At 37.8% G+C, this 22963-nt stretch overlaps 1 protein-coding gene across 12 annotated transcripts in view; it reads left to right on the forward strand.

The window, feature by feature from the left end:
• Positions 1-22963, forward strand: part of Magi2 (membrane associated guanylate kinase, WW and PDZ domain containing 2) — a 1445964-nt gene that overhangs the window by 918170 nt on the left and 504831 nt on the right. For all 12 annotated transcript variants that reach the window (XM_076566331.1, XM_076566328.1, XM_076566327.1 and 9 more), the window contains one exon: positions 10224-10439. In XM_076566331.1, coding sequence (XP_076422446.1) covers positions 10224-10439 — 216 coding nt within the window. The remainder of the gene's footprint in view (positions 1-10223; positions 10440-22963) is intronic.

Here is a 22963-nt window from a genome sequence, read left to right on the forward strand (position 1 = left end):
TGTTACAGTTTGGTACAGTCTGGCCTTTAGTTATTGCTCTTTCTGCTTAGGATTGCTTTGGCTACTCAAATTTTGTACAGCCACATGAATTTGGCAGTAGTTTGTGGGATTTTTTCTAGTTGTATGAAGAATATCATTGGAATTTTGATGGGGATTTCTATGAATCTGTAGATCATGTTCTACAATCTGACCATCTTACATTTCTTTTTGACTGTGGGTGTGACTAGTTGCTTCAGGTTCATCCTATTTATTTTTTCATGTGAATTATTTCTTTGATTCCATGCATTGCTATTTTAGTCTCTAATCTCATTAGTTTCTGACTTATTAGTTGTTATTTCTTGAAAACAGTTTCATAGTTTGGCATCTTCTGTATTATAACAGCATGTGGTATGCTGTCAGGGCATTTATTTGATGTCACTTTGAGTTTCTAATGTAATCATACATGTAAACGTTCCTCTTAGACACAGCCCCATGGAACCCAAGACTTCTGGTGGCTCTGCCATCATTTTCATTTGATTGTGGAAAGCTTGTCATTCCTTCCCGATTTTTTCCAAGAAAGATAATGAGCTTGGCCACAACATGCAGGAGATCTGTGATAAAATCAAGACATCAATCCTGAAACTCAGTGGGAAGAAAGGGCTGGGATTAGAAGTTAAGGCACAGAATCTATTCAGTGCAATTGTAGCTGAAAATTTCCCAAGCCTAGAGAAAGAAATGAATGGCTAAACAAAAAAGGCAATTTAAAACCCCAAATATACACAACCAGAATTGAACCTCTTCACAAATTTTGTAGTCAAAGTAACAAGAATGCAAAAGGATAAATATTAAAAGCTATGAGAGAAAAAATGCTTATTCACTCACAAAGCAAAACGTAAGCCGGGCGGTGGTGGCGCACGCCTTTAATCCCAGCACTCGGGAGGCAGAGCCAGGCGGATCTCTGTGAGTTCGAGGCCAGCCTGGGCTACCAAGTGAGTCCCAGGAAAGGCGCAAAGCTACACAGAGAAACCCTGTCTCGAAAAACCAAAAAAAAAAAAAAAAAAAAAAAAAAAAGCAAAACGTATCAGAATAACATCACATTGCTTGTTAACATCCCTAAAATTCTGTGGCATATGAAGTAATATGTTTCATGCTTTCAAAATAAATAACTTCATAACAAGACCTCTATATCTAGCATCACTCTCTTGAGCTGATGCAGAAATAAGGACATTGCAAGGCAAACAGAAACTTAGCCCCTTACTGATCCACTTGGTTGGTGGCAATTTACTTCTACAACTTTTTTCCTCTTCTTGATGTTCTCAAAATATAACCATTTGATTTTATCAGAGTTTATTTTTCATTTTCATGATAATTTCACTAATATCCTTCATCGCAAAGGGAAATCCCATTCAGTTTTTATTGACAGTCAACCAATGAGGGGCTCAATGCTCCTTGTGCCATTTGAACCTTCTCCCCTCTAACGTGATTGCTATCAAATATCTATTGCCATCCTATATATTTAGATTGATTCTTATCCTCACCTCCGTTCACTGTTTACTAAGTATAGATATCATTATGTGCTACTAGACTATTTTGTAATTTTAACTTTATAAAGAAGTTTTAGAAGTACAATATTATGTACCTGGAAACATCATTTTGACACATAGTCGTTGCAAAACTCATTATTCAAGTGCTTTACTTCTTTTCTATGGATTAGGTTTTCAAAACTTAGCATGAATATGCATCTTTATGTTCATCAGCCAAATTTCAAGTTCTTCAAAGCCATGTGTAACATGTGGTTATTATGTTGTTGTAGTGCTTTCTCAGACAGCAAGTAAGTGTAGATGGCCATGTATGTGTGGCTGCACACCAGTATGTAAGTATCAGGATCACATTGGAACTTTGCAACTTTAAAACAAGTTTTGGATCAACATCCTTCTCTTGCTTATTCTCTTTCTTTCTATTCATATTTTTTTGTCAAACTCAATGTCTTTGTGCATGCAAGGCAGGTACTGTAACATTGACCTACATTCCATCAATTGAATAATTTTTCTGGAAAAGAAGATCATTAGTATTTTCATAATTTATTACAGAATGACAGGGGTGGTATAAAAGAGAAAACTGCAGTGAAAAGTTAAGGAGTAAAGTGTTGTGGATGTGAATAATATGTATTTTTTGAAAAATTTATAGTTAGTTACTGTTGTCTATAATGTAAAATTTCATTAATACTGGTAGAATTTGATTTATTAGGAGATTGAATTTCATAGATAATATGTATATTGGCTTAGAGTTGCTAAAGAAAAAGCCTCTGGGTAGATACCGAAAACTCAGGTTTTCCTTTGTGTTTTGGGTTGCTGATGGGTTTTTTGTTGTACACACTTCCTCCGCTCACTGTAACCACACTTTGTAATCTTCTTATCAATCACAGGGGAACACAATGACAATATCACTCTAAAAACATGGAGAAAATTTCAAGTGTCACATGAACAAAAATATAAATTTGAAATTCCTCATATAAGACCTTCCACAAAGTAATAGTGTGCTAGCAGGGAATATACTTAGGAACTGTCTAATTCACCAGGAGAGATGTATGCAAATGAAAGCCTTGGAATAAAAATAGAAAGTCTTAAGCCACAACCACTTTCCCAGAAGGGAATGTGCAGAGAAGTATAAAGATAGAGTCAACTAACAGTTATCCACATTTATCTCAAAGAAGTTTATGTGGTAAAGTTGTAATGTACTTAAAATTTTTGCTTTTGGTTAATTTATTCTCATTGTTAATTTGGAACTTTTTGATATGCTAACAAATATAACTGTTGCCATTATATTATTTAATGTTTTCATTACATAATTTCAGAAATGAAAAGTATTCTTGAGATAAGAACCAATTTTGCAATTTCACAAACCAGAAAACTAAAGTTTAATGCAATTTAATGTGGAATCCAAGGTTATTTGGGAGGCTGGTAGTAGAACCTCCCTTACAACCTAAATCTTCTAACCACATACAGAACTTTTCCCATTATGCCCAGCTACAGAACATCTCAACTTCTCCAAGCAAAAGTAACATTCTTAGTTATTGTTTCTGAAACTTTTATTTTCAGCTGAAGATTGGAGATTTAATTGACATCTTTCTTTAGTCATTAGCAAACAATCAAAGTCAGATTGATCAGCAATGCCCCTGGTGTTGCAATATGAGAGTGACAAAGTCTTGGCAGTCTCCTAATGTCTTAGTCGCACAGAAATATTTACATTTTTGTATGGTCATATACAATCAGTACTGGATTTTCAGAATTCAGAACCCTGTCTAAACAGTCTTAAATAAAAACACAGAGCCAACAGGCTAGGGGTGGAAGCCTTAGAGAAAGATCAGAGGAATAGGACAAACCACAAGCTAACCTCACCTCACCAACTCTGCAGCTTCCAAAGGGAGCTTCTTCGTGTATACTCACATTTATATGCCTTTTCTGTTCTGTTCTCTCATTGGCTCTCTTAGCCCAGCTGCCTCTCTTCCTCTTCCTACACAGCTCTGTCACTTTCTGTCTCTCTGTACAGACCTCCAGACCTCTATGGTTGGTACTGGGATTAAAGACATTTGTCACCATGCTTGGTTCTGTTCCCTAGTGTGGCCTTGAACACACAGAGACCCTGCCTGCTAAGTGTTAGGATTAAGGGCATGTGCTACCACTGTCTGACTTCCTTGTTTACTTATAATGGCTGGCCTTTTTCCTCTGATCTCCAGGCAAGCTTTATTTATTAAAGCACAAATAAAATATCACCATGTGGTGATCGTAATATAGCATTTTTAATGGCATTCCTATTTCTGACATGTGTAAAATTAACACTTTTGCCACAAGAGAAACGGCCCTTACTGTTTGAAGTTAGGATTCCTCTTGCTTAGTTCATGGTGAGAAAGTACTATGTTAGATTACTGTTTTGGGGCCTAAATGAGGGCATCAGAGTCTACTTTATATCTTCAACGATAGTTTAAAAAGGCATTCTGAAGTGAGACTTTTTGTCTTATTTTCTGGCAGGTTCTACAATTAGAAAAGTTTACTATGCTGGTGCCTGCAGATCTCCTTCCTTTTGCCTATAGCTCTGTGGCTGTAATTCTTCTTGTGCCTGATACACCTTATGGTGATTTGGGAACTACTGTTATCTCAGTCTTCATTACTATCTTATGGGAAAATGTCTTGAAGTTTAAGTCTGCATTCATCACTAGCAATGCAAATTAAGTCTTTGCCATGAATTGAAATAATTGTTTATTATGCTTGGGCAGGCTTTTTCATATTAGAATCTAAAACTCAGAACCTCTTTGTTTAGTGTCAGAGTAAAATTGTCCAGAGACCATTTTTAAAAAGCCAAATATCAATCTATTTTTTCCATTTATGAAACTGAGATGAAGTCCCAAATAACTGACCCCTGAACACAGACAGATCCCTGAGCCCACTGGGGATCCCAGGGATGGTCTGTCTGTGTCCTCTCAATGTCGCTAGAGTCCCTCTAGACATTTATATTTCTTATAGCAAGCCACTATCCAAAAAGCCACTATCTGGCTAACAAAAGTGGAGTCAAAACATTGAGAATATAGAGCTGTGTGTGTGTGTGTGTGTGTGTGTGTGTGTGTGTGTGTGTGTGTGTATGACTTTAATGTATGAGATATCGTGAAGGGAAAAAATGACATCTTTGTAAATTCCTTCTCTACGTAAGTATCATGTAAAATGATATACAGTTATTTGATGTAAAAAAAAAAAACTACATGTTATTATATTCCCAGAGAACTGAAACAATGGAATTAGTACCCAAATCTCCAACTTAATGTGGAAAATTAACCAAACTGCATTTTGACCATGAAACCTGATTTATTTAGTGATAAATGTTAGAAAAAAGTATTTCAAGGTGTTTACTTTGCTTCCAGGATTTTTACAGTTCCTCACACCTCCTTGTGAGCAACTTTCCTACTGTCATATTAGAATTTCAAAGCACAGGAAATGTAGTGTGTCTTGGGGAATGTCATCTTGGTTTCTATTAGTATTACACCAGAACAGAGTGAGAGTCGTTGACATGGTTTCCTGCTTCTTCCCTGACACTGACCTTACCTGTAAGATGCTGTGAAAAACAAAAGAAAACAAAAAACCAAGATGACAACAACATTCATTTAAAATTGTTAGGCTAAGGCTCTGTGAAAAGGTTATTGTGTCAGATGCAGAAGAGAGAGAGTCGTTCCATGGTGTCCTGCAGGTACTAGCCTGTCATTTAGAAAGCTGTTCTTGTCTCTTTTGGATGACTGGGTAATGAAACTGGCCACGTGGATCAGGGCTTGAACTTTGTAAAATCTTCTTGAGGCCAGTTGAGTTCACGACAGGGTAGTCTGTTTCTGCCCCACACCTTTGCAACCAAGGAGTTCAAACTGCCAAGTGTCAGTGGGCATTTACCAAATAGTTTAATGTAATAAAACACATGACAGGCACTTTATATTTGGTTCCTTTTATTCAAATTTTATCCCATTTCACTCTTTTGCCCCCACATTTTTATGGACTAAACAAGTCTTCCTACGTTAGCATTTAGCTGAGGAATCAATTGGTTTCCTTACCCAACTGTCACTTAATTCTCCAGGCACTGATTAATACTGTAAAAATTTACAGATATCCTAGGAGGGCAGAATCAAGTGAATAACTTTATAAAACTTTTTGTGATCCTAGCAAATTGGAGGACTTTGATTTGAAAGTTCACTAAAAGAGCTGATGCAGAGGTCGTTCTTTCTAAAGATGGCCACTGACATATGGTCTGGATAGCTTGCTTCCCTCATCCCCTCTCCCAAAGTGTACACATGCTGAATTTTAGGTGAGGGTAGAAAAAGTCATCTGTGATTCCCATTGAATGACTTGGTAACAAACTTGCTTTTCTCATTTGAAGTGGGTACTTTGCTCACCGACTGTGGACAGAAAATTTCTTCCCAACTTTGTTTCTCTAGAGACCATGAAGTATTCTGAAAAGTGGTAAAATTCTGAGATCAAACAGATATAAGTTTTCTACTTACTTCATGTATAACAAAGGGGATAGTTTAATTTCTTAGGGCCTCTTATATGAGTTCAAGATAAATAGATGCCAATAGTAGTCATTGTGTCTCTAGCATCTACACTGATGCAGCCATGCCACTTTATTATTACAGATGTTATCATTACTCTTTGTGACAACACTATGGGTAAGTCATCCAATACCCATTTGAGTCAAGAGTTCATAGGCAGAATGTTTAATACAGTATCCAGCTCTGTAAATTGTACTAGTGATCTTGACAAGGATGATAGTTACAGTTGCTTTTAAAAAATGTTATTTTAAGACAGGATCTCACCATGTTGCCCAAACTGGTCTTAAATTCATTGGCTTAAGCAGTTCCCCACCTCAGCCTCTTGATTGCAGAGGCAACCAGGGCACACCACCATGTCCAGTTTATAGTTGTTTTTGTGATTATTCATTTTAACTGACTCAATTTAAGCCTATAAAGAAGAAACAAGTTTGGGGCATACAGGATTCAAAGTCAGATTTATTTCACTGGGAACTATGCCACTATGCCATATTGTAGGGGTTTTGTTTGTAATTTGAGATTTTAGGTTCTCTAAATAATGGTAATATGTATAAAAGGCATTCCATTCTTGGTGGAATAATAGTTCTGAATTATACTTTAAAACCAGTTATGTTTAATTTTTTCTGAAAACACAGTGCTTTGTCTTCTCAGAGGCTCATTTTGTCCTTGTCTATGGGTTTGTGTAAACTTCCCATAGAGTCATCTCTGTGGCTGAGTTCCCTAGCTGTTTGGTTGATCTTCACTATTGGTCCAGGTGCTTCTTAAATAATACAACAAAAATCCTACTTTGGTATCATAGCTTCTTCTCCATTAATTATATTTTTCTAGTGCAGTAAATATATAGATTATTTTCTTACATTTTACAAACTGGCATTTTTCTAATGATGATAATCTTAACATCTTAACTAATGATTTATACAGTTTCACATCTAGCATTTCAACTCACATATAATTTCATAAAACTAATTATAGTAAAAGACTATTACTATGTAATTTATAATCATGCCATACCAATAGATGTAATTATTTAATAATATTGATTCAGCAAGATCTGTTATTTAATATTTATTTTAGCCTGTCTATGCATTTATTTCTAATTACTAAGAGGTAATTTACCTAGGAATATTATAACATAAAAATACATGGAGAAAAATATTGAAATTTGGTATATTTTTCTTAGTACTGTGTATATCTAAGAGTATCAACCATTGCAGATGCTATTTAAACTCATATTGTTCATTGAGGTAGGTAGGAGCTATTTACTATTTTGGCATTATATCCATTATATAAGTATAAATTGAGATTTCCCAGAAAGTGTAATGATGTGCTTAGAGTTTTGCTACCCCTTAAGAATGATGAAATATATGTTCATTGAGTATGCACAACAATTAGTCTTTTTTGTTCGGTCTCCATATATAAAGTTTTAATTTATTTGAAATTCTGTGAATCAAATTAAAAGTAATCCTTAGGAAAATGTATATTATCTTTTAAAATATCTGCTTAAAGTCCACTTTACAAAGTAAAATTTTTGTGAAGTGTCTGAGTATCTGCAAGTATGAACATTAACTTGCATTAATGGCATGGCTGGTCAATTAATTCCAGCATGAGGTTTCATCACCATTACATCCAGCACAGTTTTACAGCTTATGGCATTCTTTCCATATACACCAGCTTTATCTTAGCAACAACCCAAAATGGAGGACCTGTAGACAGAGCATGTGTTGTTTCTGCCTACTCGACATCTCAAGGGTATTACTGTCTGGGGAGACTACAGAGATAAGATGGGTTGAAGGAAGGGCTCCACCTCTACATTCAACTTAGCTAAAGGAATTGAGCCAATAGAGTATATACATTATTATAAAAGACATTTATTAGACAGACTTTTACAGCTAGAAACTAATCTGTAGGCTGGAGATCCAGAAACTCAATAGCTGATGAGTCCAAGAAGCTAGAAGCTGCAGAACAAGGAATCCAATGGGAATCCCAGTTCTAAGTGGAAGCCTTAGGAGCAATGTGGGGTGGACATGAAAAGTCTGATGATTCTGGAGTGTAATGTCTACAGATGACAGCAGCAGCCATATGGGTACTCACCCAGGAAACCTGGAGCCATGACTTCTGGCTTCCTCTTTTTTTCCACTTTTATGTACCTCAGCCCCAAGCTTACTGATCAACACCTACTTTGAGGTCAAGTCTTTCCCTTCAGTTGTTCACAAGTCAATCACCCTACCCTAATCTACAAGCCATTTTTAAATCCATTCCAGTTGGCAATCATTACCACCTCCCTCTTCTGAAATCAAAGTAGAGCAGATATTTTGTATACCTTGACAGCTGACTCATATTCCCATGATTGAGGCTTAGCCAATAACAATCCTGCTGGTTGTGTTCACTGGACTTGAGCAAATCAAAGCAGCCAAGCAGGGTTTGAAATTCATTCACCTAGAGACAATTTGTATGCAGATTCTATTGCTCAACAAAGAAACCACCTATTACAGGGTGTATGGTACATGCCTATAGTCCCAGCACCTTGAACGTGAAAGCAGGACAACCAGGAGTTGAGACTAGTCTTAACTATGTATCGAGTAGAGTCCAGCCTCAGACCCTGTCTTTAAAAAAAAAAAGTCAACACTGTGTCCTCACTTGACTCCTTCCTGACTCCTTTGTTTCCACTCATTTTCTAAACATTTTTGAGCATTCCCTGTCAAATAGCCATCCCATATCTTTTTAACGTTCTCACACTAATCATGTTTTAATTTAAGTGGAATAGGTTTTGGTTGTTTACAAGCCATAACACAAGTGACTACTGTTCCCTGTCTACACATAAAGGAATTGAGCCTTATTGAAGTTCAGTAATTTGCTTCAATTACCATTATCCAGAAAGACTCATTTAGACACTATGTCTGACTTTAAGAGCTGTTTCTGCACAACAGGCTGCTTTCCTAGATGATCTCAGTAACCTATGAAGATAGGCAGTTGTACTCCATTTCTCTTCTGTCTCCTTACAGGACTTGGTCCCATTTTCCATTACAATGCTTGCCTACTTGATGCCAAATTTGATCTTCCATACTAGATTATTATCTTTTTGTAAGATAAAGATCTTATTATAATCATCACAGTTTCTCACACTTGCATTGGAATGCTTGGGTGCACAGTCAGTGCCAATAAAGACCTTATTAATAGAATACAGGAACCCATCAATTACTCACTTAACTAAACACACAAACACAGGTGTGAAATTGGAGCTGAAATTTGAAAATGATTTCTCAAAGTAACACTTATGTTCTTTGCCAATCACATTCTTGAACACTTTAAATAAAATGATTTGCCTTGAACATGCAAAGGCAAATATACAATTCTGTTATTTAACAGATATTTTATACATGTCTGTTATATGCCAGCCTCTTGTTATAGAGATAAGTAGGATTTTGAGGGAATAAATTGGGTGTGGCTATGATCCAAACACATTATATGCATGTATAAATATTAAATAACATGTTAAAAAATAAAACATGTTGTAGGCTGAAAAAATAAGAATTTTTTTCTTTCTTAATGAACTCTCACAGGAGGGAAGGGGCAAGGGAGAGTTACCCAACAGCTCAGGTAGCGTTGCTGTGAGAAAAGGGCAATTATAATCTAAAGGATAATGAGAGGAGCACATCATCGCCCATAGCTTCAGGAGCTACGGACTGGCATGGAGGTACAGCTCTGTGCACAACACCAGCCAGAGCCCTCCTGAAGTGAGAGGGAAGCTAAGCATCCTTTGCCTTTCCAGAATGATGCGAGACTTGAAATACAAACAAAACCAAAAATTACCTATATTCCTTAGCACTAACTTTTTTTAAGGCTTAAATAGATTTGAAGACAGTGTGAAGTTGGCTTAAGTAGATTTGAAATTAACAATTTGCCATATGAAAATGATGCACACATCTCTAGTTTGAAAGCCCAGTACATTAAAGCACTCAAAGATGATAGTAATATAGGCCTTTATCTTATGGATTAAAGCACAGTAAAATAGAAATAAATATATATAATATGTGCTTATAAAACCATATATGTGCAATGTGTTGATGGATAAATATAATACAAATTGATGTAATTTCCATTCTTTAAAATACACACACATATAGGGGAACAATTTAACTCTAGAATATCTGGGTATCTTTTGCAGACAACTACTACGGTACCCCAAAGCCTCCAGCGGAACCAGCACCATTATTATTAAATGTAACAGACCAGATACTTCCGGGAGCTACTCCAAGTGCTGAAGGGAAACGGAAGAGAAATAAATCAGTGAGCAACATGGAGAAAGCAAGTATAGAGCCTCCAGAGGAGGAGGAGGAGGAAAGGCCTGTGGTCAATGGAAACGGCGAAGTCATAACACCAGGTCAGTCTTTATATCCTTCATGTGATTATCAGCTTTCTGTTATAATTTTATATTTCTTTAAAAAAAATGATGTGTTTGTACAAGTTCTCGCTTATGTGTGTGTACACACACGTGTGTGTATGCACTTATGAGTGGGTGAGGGGTACAATTGCATACGTTTTCCTGTATGGAGATCCTAGGTCAATATTGATGATTTCCTACATTGCTCTTCACCTTATCTTTTGAGCCAAGGTCTCTCACTTAGACATCACTGATTTGACTAGCCTAGCTGGTCAGAGAGCCCCACCAGATCCTCCTGTCTCTGTTAACCTAAATATTGGGTTGTAGATGCATCTCGCCATACCCAGATTTTATATGGGTACTGGGGATCCCAGGTCATTCTGCTTCCATAGCAACAGTTTACTTACTCAGCCATCTCCTCAGTCCCATTTGGTGTGCTAAGTTTGAGTAAATGTGTGTGTGTGTGTGTGTGTGTGTGTGTGTGTGTGTGTGTGTGTGTGTGTATTCAGACTTATATGAACAATTACCTTTAGAAAGAGATTTTTTTGTTACTGTTGGTTTTTTGAAGTTCAAGGAATATGGCACCAGACCTTGTGCATGCTAGGCGAGGACCCCACTGCTGAGCTATATTCCTACCCCTTAGAACAGAATTCCCATATTCAGATTGTTAGGTCTAACTTTGGAATGTCTGTTCAAAATACTAAATTTGCAAAGAGAAAATAGTTCATTTTAGTAAAGCTTATAAGCAGCCAAATTAGGTTTATTGTTTGTAGACATATGGAATATAGTTTTAAGAGTAGAACTAGTTTTTACCAATAGATACTTCCTGAGTTCTGCTTTACTTATCTTCTTTGTGAATCTTAACACAAGTTGGCAATCAAAATCACCATTGGGACCTGTATCTTTAAATACTTCAGGTTCTTAACCTTTGTGTTTTCGTCAGTTGCAACAACCATCTAGAGCCTGTCAAATCTGTACTGTCTTGACTATAAATTTTCATTATTGCTTTATACTAACCAATGTCTTTAACAACACTCTTTTCCCAGTTTTAATTTATGCTGTTATTACTCCTTTCATTTGTCTGGGTTTTTTTTTTTGGTATGTTTATTTTGTTTTTGAGAAAGGGTATCGCTACCTAGCCCAGGATGGTCTGGAACTCACTCTGAGTCACAGAAGGGCATCAAATTCACAAACTGCTCTTCTTACCTGCCTAGTGCTGGGATTCTAGGTGTGTGGGCCTCTGTGTCTGGCTTCATCTTCTAGTCTTTCTATAATATAAAGAAAAGTACACCACAGTCTACTTTCAAGTATATATTTTTATGGACGAAAGCGTCTGATCTCCCAAATTTTGAAAACACTAAAAAGACAGACTGTTAATAGATAAGTAGTTATAATCCAAAGATTGGATTCTTCAGAAAAGTGAAGTCCTAGGAACTTACAGTAGTTGGATTTTTTGCACTTCTTTTCTTACATAAGTTGTCTGCTAAAGTTTTCCAGAAAGTGATTCACTATTATCTACTGGCTTCCTCTCAGCAGCTATGAGTAAGTCCAGTGCAAAGAATTAGAAATGCACATATATTTTAAAGGCTCTCTGTTAGTACACACACACAATGCCTAGAGGAGCGGCCCATGAGAGCTCCCCAACAAAGGGAATACAGTATGTGGGCACAGAGCTGCCTTCTCCAGGCTCCCAAGCCCGCAATTAGTGCAGATGAACTGCATCTCCCAGAGAGCAAACAGAGTGTCCCTTATGTGATCTCTGAGTGTCCTCAGCAATGATCTCAGTTCACCGTTGGGGACCTGCATCCCAGTGCTGTGCTGCTTGGCAAGCTGGCTGTGCATGCACCATCAGTCCTGGTGCTGTGAATGAGACCCTGTCACTCTCTGAAGAATAATGTCCTCCGTAGTGAATCTCGCTGTTTTCCTGTGAATAATGCCCCACTCTGAAACTGCCACAGTGCCTGTCCCTGCTTATTTTTATGTGAGTTCACAGAGGCTGTGGTTTGTGTATGCACTCAGATCTTTCTCTGTTTTTTCCTTTTGTTTTTGTTTCCTGGTGTGACTTAATTTTATGGTTTAGTCCCAAGTGTTATACTTGGTTTTCTCTCCCTGTTGTCTGGGGGAGAGGGGCAGGGCAGGGAAAATGAGTAAAATTCTAGGACTATTTCAAACCAATTCTCTAAAGTCTAACATTCCATGTATAAAGAACATTCCATCTTTAAAAGATTATGTGGAAATCCAAACTGCCCTAACACAAAGTGCTGGGATGTCCCGATGTGATTGCAAATCAACAAGCAAGCCACTTAAGGTTGATTCTGAACCAGAGCAGTGAGAGCAGGCACACTGTAAGATGTGAGATTGGGACAGTCTTCAGAAGCATCCTATGAAATCAAAGCAGACTCACTTTTCAGTCAATGTGAAAGCAATGACTTTTATGAGACCATTTCTGACCCTCACACGGATTTGGGGTTTTCAAGAGCTACACTCTGCTTCTGTGTAGGATTTTTGGGCTCCCCAGAAGGCTGACACAATTTGTATATGACGGACATTTGCTACATAAATGGAGAATGCAGGACAAGAGCCAGGGGAGGAACACCAGATTTGCTTAGAGTCTAAACTATTCACAAACCCCAGAAGTCTTTCCTTCACACTGGCGTTTACCGTCTGCCTGCGTTTCTTGTGCCCTACTGACACTTTGAATGACCCCACCTGCTTTGTCATCGATGGTGGCTCTACACACTCATAGCTGACTGCTGATTTTTCTCTCAGAAGAGGAAGGTCTCTGGATAAGGCCTAAACACCAGCCCCATGGTTGGAGGCAGTGCTTTGCCTTTTTCTTTTCTTTCTCTTATTCTCATCAAAAAATACCTTGATTCCATTCTAACCTTTACAGAGCAGACCTCCAATTATCAAAGTGGAAACTGAACCCAGAGCCTCCTGCTCTGTCTTCCAGCCCTTTGAAACTTCAGAGGCTGCTGCTGTGTTTCACGTAATACTATTCTGAGTCTCCCCAAAATTTTAAAGGCAAGCTCTAAGATGTGTTACAAATGCAAATCTTATGTTTTATTTCATATCTTACTATGGCTCTTGGATATTTTCAACGTATGCATTAACTTTTATCACCGCAAAGTTTGTTGAGGATTCAGGGGTTTTGTTCCTGTGTGATAAATGTCTTTAGAATTCATTATACTATAAAAATCACAAAGCACGCACAATTGCACAGCCATGAGGACTATTATTCCCATTATCACATCCTACCTTCACTAAACTGTTAAAAATGAAATACTGTAGAAGGAATAAATTTATTAATTAAGGCAGCTCTCCTCTCCTGTTAATGGAACATAATTTCCTCTACTAATATTCTTTAGTGATATTTTCCATTTAGTTTTATATATTCTGGGAGATATTTTTCCTTGTCATTCTCCACTCACAAACCTTGAATATTCTATTTTCATAATTTTTACACTGTTCTAGTATTATATACAATTGTGGATTTTAGAAAAAGATGCAATACAATTTTGAAGCATTAAGTCTACTTTCTCAGTAATTCACATTTCCCTGATGGCCTCCTGAATAGATGAGACACAATTTGCTTTTAAATGATAAGAAATCATTTCTTTACAGAATTGGGGTTTATGCTTCCTCAGTTGACATATCATCTAAAAAGTATCAGAAACACACTAAACCATGACATTAGCTTGTCCTGGTTCTAGCTATAGTTTGTATTTTCATCATGGCCTCAAATAATAAAAGGAAATATCTGTCAGCATCTCACAATGTTGATTTATCTATCTACTTAAGATACACATACCCTCACAAATGTGCAAAGACACACACAAGCAAGCATGCATCTGTGCAGACATGTATCCCACGATGGCTAAGAATCAGTATTCTAGTATCTCATATTTTGAAGTATTTAAAATACTTCTCTTAAGGAACACAACTACTTCTGAATCATTCAAACATAAAAAAAACCCACTAGGTATGAGTAATCAATATGCATGGAAAGTACCTGAGGGATCAGAAACTGTAACCCTTTTCACTGACTGGATCCCTGCAGCACTGAGAACAGCAAGGAGGGAACTGTTTTGCTGGTTTTCTTCTTTGTAGTTTAGGGTTCGGTACCACATGCATGTTTTCCCATATCAAAAAGACAGTTTTGTCACAGCAAGCAAATAAATACTCACAATCCACACAGTCTACAAGCATTGTAGCACCCATGATTATTCAGATTTTAGGAGTTTGGGGGAAATTGAATAATAATCTACAATCCTGAGTTCTTTTGGTCAACTGGTTATACAGAAAGCAGGGAAACTCTACATGACTACTTAGTATCTGAATAGTTTCCTCCACATTTCTCTACATATGAATATGGGAAAAGATAGTTACATATGCTTAAAGCAATAAATAAGATAAATACTCAAATAATCACATGTACTTATTAAAAACCAATTACAATAATAGCTGCTGCTTGTTCAACTATCAACCATGATGTGTTCGTTCATGCAGGAATGTACAGTTCCAGTTCTAATTGAGTTTTTCAGCATCAGGCATGAATATAGGAGAGTGTATGGTTCTAGTTCTAATTGAATATTTCAGTATCCAGCATGGATGTAGGAGTGTATGGTTCCATTTCTAATTGAGTATTTCAGTATCCAACATGGTTGCAGGAGAGTGTATGGTTCCAGATCTAATTGAGTCCCCTCACCACAACACAAAATAAAACCTTGGATCAATATAATAAACATATTTTCTAACAGGATTGTTAGGTTTTCAAAGAACTAGAGATGTCTTCAAACCCCACAGTGTCCACCACCATGGCCAGTTCCATCAAGAACCAGAAACCATGGTGGGGGAAGCCAGTTCCAGGGAAACTAGCGACCAGGGAAAGCAAGTCTTTGCTAAGATAAGATGTGGGGATGAGTACCTCTGGTTCTATTGTCTGGGTCCTCAAGGGTGCTAATGTGACAGCAAGTCCATAGCTCAGCAGCTGCCTCTGGAGCCCAAGGCAAATGGAAAACAAGATAGAGAACTTAGAGAAAATGTGTAGTTTCTTGGGATTAATTTTTTCCTTTAATTAACCCTGTTGCATATATCAACTGGATGGGACATTGGGAGGGACTCAACTTGTAAAAATAGAGTTTTTATTTATATTTCCACGTGTCTTTTAAATTTTGCATTAGTTTTCTTAAAATGGCCTAAAGAACTAAAACTCTTAGAAAATTGCCCACATGCCTTGCTTTTATAGGTAAAAATCATTACCTACATTTGGATTGGAGTAGAGTGACTCAATTTAACAGCCCCAAATCGCTTAGAGTTGTAAGCAGTAACACTCAGTGTAAAAATATGCAATATTTACTAAACATTAAATGTATTCTAGTAGCTTTGCGTCCTAAGGATTTCCTGTACAGGGTACATCTCATCCTTATAGACAGACAAGGTTGTTGCCTCTCATGTGTACATTCTCAGCATCACTTTAAAAGAAAAATTTAAACCCAAGTCACCTGACACAATTCTTACTTAGCAATTAAGCTCTGTTTCTTTTTGTGAAGAATATTTGTTCCTCTCTGGGAATCACTAAAGATAAATAATTTCTAGAATACAAGTTATTATCTTTTCTTATAAACTAGAAGCTTATTCCTTTTCCAAGTATTCGTCACCTATGTTTACTTACAAAGAAATAATATGAAGATGAGGTGAAAATATTGAATTTATTCAAGTTTGTCACATAGCTATAGAAATACAAAGCATGGTTTCTCTATGGAGAAAAAAAATACACTCTATGAAGTGTATGTGGTTGTTAGTTTAAAAAATAAAATCACCGGTTTCCTCCCTAGCTTAGACACCTTCAGCACTTTCTCTCATTTCACAGTGTGGCACTTACAGAAGCTTTACATAATGAAGCATGTGTCTTATGTGTGATGGTTATTCTTGGTTGTCAATTTGACTACATCTGGAATTAGTTAAAAATCAAATGGCTGAGCACACCTATGAGGGATTTCTATTTTCTTAATTAAATCATTTGAAGTGGGAGGACCCACTTCTAATCTGGATTTTTGAGGTGGGAAGATACACCTTTAATCCAGATCTTTTGAGGTGGGAATATCACCTTCAATCTGGGCCATGCCTTCTGCTGGCAGCCTTTATAAAGGACATGGAAGAGGGAAGCTTGCGCTTTGTCTTCCTGCTTGCTCTCACTTTCTCTAGCAAGTCCACTCCTTCACTGGCATTAGAACCTACTCCTTTAGGATTCCAGAGTATCCTGAAGACCAGTGGAGACATCCAGTCTTGTGAACTGAACAACTACTGGATTCTTGATCTCCTGTGAGGAGACAGTAATTGTTGAACTACCTGGATCACAGTGTATAAGTCATTCTATAGATAGATAGATAGATAGATAGATAGATAGATAGATAGATAGATAGATAGATAGATAGATTCATTCTGTAAGTTCTGTTCATCTAAAGAACCTTGACTAATTCTGATTTTGATACCAGAAACAGTTCATGAGCAATAGAGTATAAGGATGAATTTTTAAAGTATCTGGAATAGGCTTCCCAATTTGCCAACACTTACAGTTACTGAAGCCTCACCAGCTACTGAAGCCTCTCCTGGAATCTCATAGAGTACAGAAAGCTCATGGTGTCAACTGTTTTACAAATGTAGGGGGAGACATGCATTTGATAACCCAGATTCCCAAATTATGAAGTACAACAGATTTGATGACCCTGTATATGAAACTTTTGACAATTTGTGGAAAAATAAGGAAAATAATGCTGCTAGTCAGTTGCTCTTAGCATCTCTGAATAAATTAACAAAGGATAAGAATAAGCTCTGTAATAAAATTAATATATTTGGCATCTCAGACTACAGTAAAGGACAATGAACTCAGTGAAAACATTGGCCCAATCTAGATGTGCATTAACAGTCTAAAGATGTCAAAGTGTGCCCTGGAAGAGATTCTTCTCTCCAGTAGCTATAGAGCTCAAGTCACAGAAAATAAAACTGAAGCCTTCAATATAATGTTGGCTGAATTTCAGCAAAAATTGAAATCCCAGCCTTGGAGGGTATCTGTCCATGGTTAAAGTAAAGGTGTTAGTTAATTAGAACAGAATGAGATCCTGTGACTTGGGATGGGGATTTGTGGGAGGACCCTCTTGAAGCTGAGAACTTTGAACCCTCCGATTCTCAAGAGTTTGTCTCTACCCTCAGCAGATACACTCCTACCTCTTAAATGTTGCCTTTTCCACCTTTGATTGAAGAAATTAATCTTTCATTGTCTACTCAACCAGTAATCACTTTCTCTGAAGGAGATGCCAGGCAAGATAATACTGATGTCCCTCAGGGCCAGCCAATAGTTGCTCTAGACCTACAGTCAGACTTAAGGCAAAGCAGGCTCCTAGAGGGGAGGTAGAAAGTGTAATACAGGAGGGGGTTGTGCTACACTCCTAAAGTGCTTAATGAATGTGGTAACTCATTCAAGCAGAAGTCTGGGGAATATGTCTAGGGATGGATTTTAAGGGTGTGGGATAATGTTGGAAATAACATAAAATGGGATCAGGCTGCGTTTGCTGATATGAGCCCACTGAATGGAGATTCTGAGTTTGATATGAAAGCTCACAAACTTTAAAGATGTGTCAAAAGCTTGTCTGAATGGATGGTTGAAGCACCATCAAAAGATGGCCTACTGAAAAGGAGTTGAAGATGCCTGCTAGCCCTTGGCTTAGTGTCGATGAAGGGATTTTAAGGCTCAGGGAAACTGCAATGCTAGAGTGGGTGCTCTGTGTAAAAACCAAATGTTCCACAATGGGAAGGCCCAAAAGACGTGCCCTTCAGTGATCCTATGAAACACAAAATAGTGAGAGGGACAGCAGCACATGTGAAGCCTGGTTGTCCCTTTTTTCCTTGTGCAGGACCTTAGGGTTGGAGATGCTGCGGCTCAATTGGATGAATTCAATGCAATGGGTTTAGTAGGTCTCCAAGAGAGCAGAGGCCAGGTGGTAGTACTGAAGCACCAAAGGCAAGGTAATCATAGTTACCTTAATGGGAAGCATGGACCAAACAGTGTCCATGATGGCCTGACCTGTAATTGTCAGCCCAAGCAAATTGAATTTTATGATGGCATGATTCGTATGGACCTGTGGTACTAGCTAATCAATCATGGTGTTTCCAGGCACAAAACATATAAGAAGCCTATTATATTTTTGCTTGAGCTGTATAAGTAGGAAATTATCAAACAAATGAAAAAAGTCTGCACTGGATCACTGCAAAAGGAAATCTCAGCTGGTGATCAAATTTCCAGATGCGAGCCAGTTTATAGATGTAAAACCCCTTGAATGAAGGGACGGTCAGCTTCCCCTGAGGAAGGACCTTGATAAAATACCTGAAAGTTTTACAGTTAGCCTTTCTCCATGTCTTCCCCAGCAGGACCTATGGCCTTTTATGAGGGTAACTGTACACTGGGGAAAGGAAACAATCAGACTTTCCAGGGTTCTGAATTGACGCTGGTTCCAGGAGACCCTAAGAAACATTGTGGACCTCCAGCTAAAATCGGGACTTGTGGAGGTCATGTGATTAACGGAGTTTTAGCTGAAGTCTGGCTCACACTACAGTGGGCCCCTAAACCTAACTACAGCTGCTGCTGAGTGTCATATCTGCCAACAGCAGAGATGAACACTGAGCCCCTGCTGTCGCAACCTTCCTGGGGTGACCAGCCAGCCACCCTGTGGCAGGTTGACTACACTGGACCACTTCCTCTGTGGAAAGGTCAAGGCTTTGTTATCTACTGGAGTAGATACTTCAGAAATGAAAGTATGGGTCACTCCCCCAGGAGAAGAGCCAAGACCAAATGAGGTGTTTGCTGAGGGTGAAGGAAATACAAAATGGGCAATTGAAGAAGGTAGTTATAAACAACAGCTAAGGCCATGTGACAGGACAAGGATTAGAGTAGACATGAGTGCTTCTGTTGTATTTTGTTAAGAATGTGCTTGCATACATATTTATGTTTTCTTCCCTCAATTTCTTTATCATGTAACATCAATTTAGAGAATATCAATGGTTATCATATTTAAAAATTGAGATACTAAAAGAATGTCCCTCAAGGGATATTAAAACCTATTCCAAATTTATAATACATTTGTGATTATGCAAGGGATAGTTATATCATGTTAGGTGTAATTATGACCTGGTTAAATATATAATACATTTGTAATTACATGTGGAATAGTTATGTTAGATATAATTATGACCTGGTTATTGTTAACATTTGAAATTAAGCATGACATTAGAAGATATGATTTTGTGTCAAGTTGACAAGGGGTGGACATGTGAAGTCTGTTATTGGTTGTCAACTTGACTACAGCTAGAATTAACTAAACCTCAAATGGTATACCTATGAGGGATTGTTTCCTAATTAAATCCTTTGAAGTGGGGAGACCCACTTCAACCTAGATTTTTTTGTATTTTCGTATTTTTTATTCATTAATTCATTTTTCTCTAGCCCATTCGCAGTTTCCCCTCCCTCCCTCCCCTCTTCCCAGTCCCTTCCCCCATCCCCTCCCATCCACTCCTCCTTTCTTTTCAGAAAAGGATAGGCCTCCCACGTATATCAGCCAGCCCTGGCATGTCAAATTTGCAGTATGAGTAGGTGCCTCCTCTCTGATGAAGGCTGGGCAAAGCAACCCAGAAGGAGGAAAGGGTTCCAAAGGCAGACGACAAAGTAAGAGACAGTCCTGCCCCTGCTGTTAGGAGTCCCACAAGAAAACCAAGCTACACAAATGCAACATGTGCAGAGGACCTAGGTCAGTCCCATGCAGGCTCCCTGGTTGGTGTTTCAGTCTCTGTGAGCCCCTATGAGCCCAAATTAGTTGATTCTGTGGGTTTTCTTGTGGTGTTCTTGGCCCCTCTGGCTCCCATAATTCTGCCTCCCCCTCTTCCATAGGATTCCCCAAGGTCTACCCAAAGTTTGACTGTGGGTCTATGCATCTGTTTCCATCAGTTTCTGGGTGAAGCCTCTCTGATGACTGTTGGGCTAGGCAATGATCTATGAGTATAGCAGAATATCATTAGGAATCATTTCATTGACTTTTTATTTTTGCCAGTAATGTTTGGTTCTATCTTAGGTCCCTGTTCTGTCCAGTTTCTGGTATTCCAGGCAGTGTCAGGGTTGGGCTTTCTCTCATGATATTGGTCTCAAGCTGGACCAATCATTGGTCAAGTTAAAATACAAATAACACATAGAACATATAATCTTTGTTTGTTTTGTTTGTTTTGTTTTTAAGCTTTGCTTCTGGTTATTCTCTAATGAAACTGGATGAGAGTGTTAAAAACCATTGGGGAAAAAAACCATTGAATACAGATTTATTTTTTGTTATAATAAGATACTAGTAGAACAGTAAGCATTTCCATCAATGGATTGTCTACTACATATATTGTTATAATATCAGAACTATGGAATGAACCAGAACTATAAAATTTATACTGAATACAGAATGGCATACATTTCACTCCCATTTACCTGGCTTTTGTCTCTGTTCTCTATTCAGGTCTTTGAGCTCTTCTGAACTGTTTATTTATTTATTTATTTATTTATTTATTTATTTATTTATTTATTTATTTATTTAGAAAGAAGGAAGTCATATTCCCTGTGTCTAAGCTGATACTTAGAGCAGCAAGGTGAAAGGAATTAGTTTATTAATTACCACAGGAAAATATGAGTTTGTGGATCATTGTTTTTGACTCTACTTTGTGCTTCAATGAGTCAAAGGAATTTTGGGGAATTAACAGTGCTGGTTTCCTAGAGATTCCTTTCACTGTATTGCTAGTCTTTAAAGAGAGGTCATTCATTCCTTTTTTGTTAAACTTTTGTTTCTATTTCTAGTGGAAAAATACTCTAGTTTGCAGGATGTCAATATGATGTGAAAATGTTGCATGAAATACTCTAAGACATGATGCCAGACAGAGTCAGCTCACCTCAACAACAAATATCTCCGGGAAAAATTACATTTCACATATTCAAAAGTGGTAATTTTATATTTAAAACTAAAACCACATGAAGAAATACATCAGATATTTCTCCTGGACTCCATCTAGATAATAAATGGAATGGTTCCATATTGCTAAAACACCAAACATACATTGATCATGGTCTTCTCCTTAGTCAGAATTCAGAAAGTCTAGGAATTTTCTAACCATAGCTGAAGAGACCATATATATGGTCATGACACATACATGATGTATGCAATGGCAGGTTCTTATGATTCAAACTTCAGTGGGCCAGAACGCTTAGAATAATACCCTCCATTGACATGTAAGATCCTGTCTTTTCCCTCCTTTTAGTCAAAGTTTTTCTGTTCTTAGTGGTTCATTTCTCGGCCACTACTAATGCAGTCTGAAACTATATAGTACTAGTTCCCAGATGGATGAAGGATGAATTCATGTAGTGAACCATTTTATGAGTTGAATTGTGTCCTCTGGCATTTCAGAATGTGACTTTATTTGAAAATAGGGCTACCAACTAAGATGAGGTCTTGCTGGAGTAGCATGTGCCCCTGGTCTTACATGTTTGCTGTGAAGGCTGAAGACACGTGCCAAAAGCCAAAGAGCTAGCAGATGCAAGGAAAAGCCAAAAACAGCTTCTTTAAGTGCTAGATCTAGTCCTGAAAACACTTTGATATAAGTTTTCTGGCTTTCAGAACCATCAAGCAATAAATACCTGCTTTAAAGCAGTTTTTTGTGATGGGACTTGATAGCCCCATCAAAGCATTTTATACTATTAGGACTGCAGTCTCTTTGACTCCTTGTTACTTAGCTTACTTGCCTGGCCTTTATTAGACTTTCAATAAATGTCTATAAAACTAATTAATTAAATAATTACTGTCAGTTCTTCTTTCTCTCACTGACCTTTTAACGGGATTTCCTCTGAGAGTGGTGCATCCTGGCTTCTACTTCCTATGTGGTCTCCCTGGAAAATTCTGCACGACTCTCATGTATTATTGGACATCATTTAACAAATCATTACAGCAGTTTGAGATGAGGCACTTCTCTATCCCCCATCCCTTCCATGTCCAGGAAGATATTGCATTCAACTGCACAGGTCCCTTGACTCACTCTACCCAAGAGAAGTGGAATGGCTGACCTAGTGCTCCTACATAGAATAACAATTTGGCTTATTTACCTCAACTCCTCCTCTTTCCTCTACTAGAGGAGTCCAGCCTTTTGATATTGCAAATTGATGTTGTCATATGCAAATGTGTTGAGCTCCATCTATTGGTGCGCTGGATGCATTAGCCTGCTGTCAGTGGGCTGGATACACCTGCAGGACTAAGCATTCTATTTTGCTCTTCTGAAAATAGGCTCTGTCTCTGATAGGAAGGCTTCCCTTGGTTCAGTGCTGTCAATAGATAAATTAGCCTGCTTTTGGATCCACCAAAAGCTCCAGACTCTCACTGTGAAATGTATTTCTATGTCAGCCTTTATGAACAACAAATGTAAGAGTGTTTGGATTCTCCGTTTACCTCATTCAT

Source organism: Peromyscus maniculatus, chromosome 3 (genome assembly GCF_049852395.1).
Source record: "Peromyscus maniculatus bairdii isolate BWxNUB_F1_BW_parent chromosome 3, HU_Pman_BW_mat_3.1, whole genome shotgun sequence".
NCBI lineage: Eukaryota > Metazoa > Chordata > Mammalia > Rodentia > Cricetidae > Peromyscus > Peromyscus maniculatus.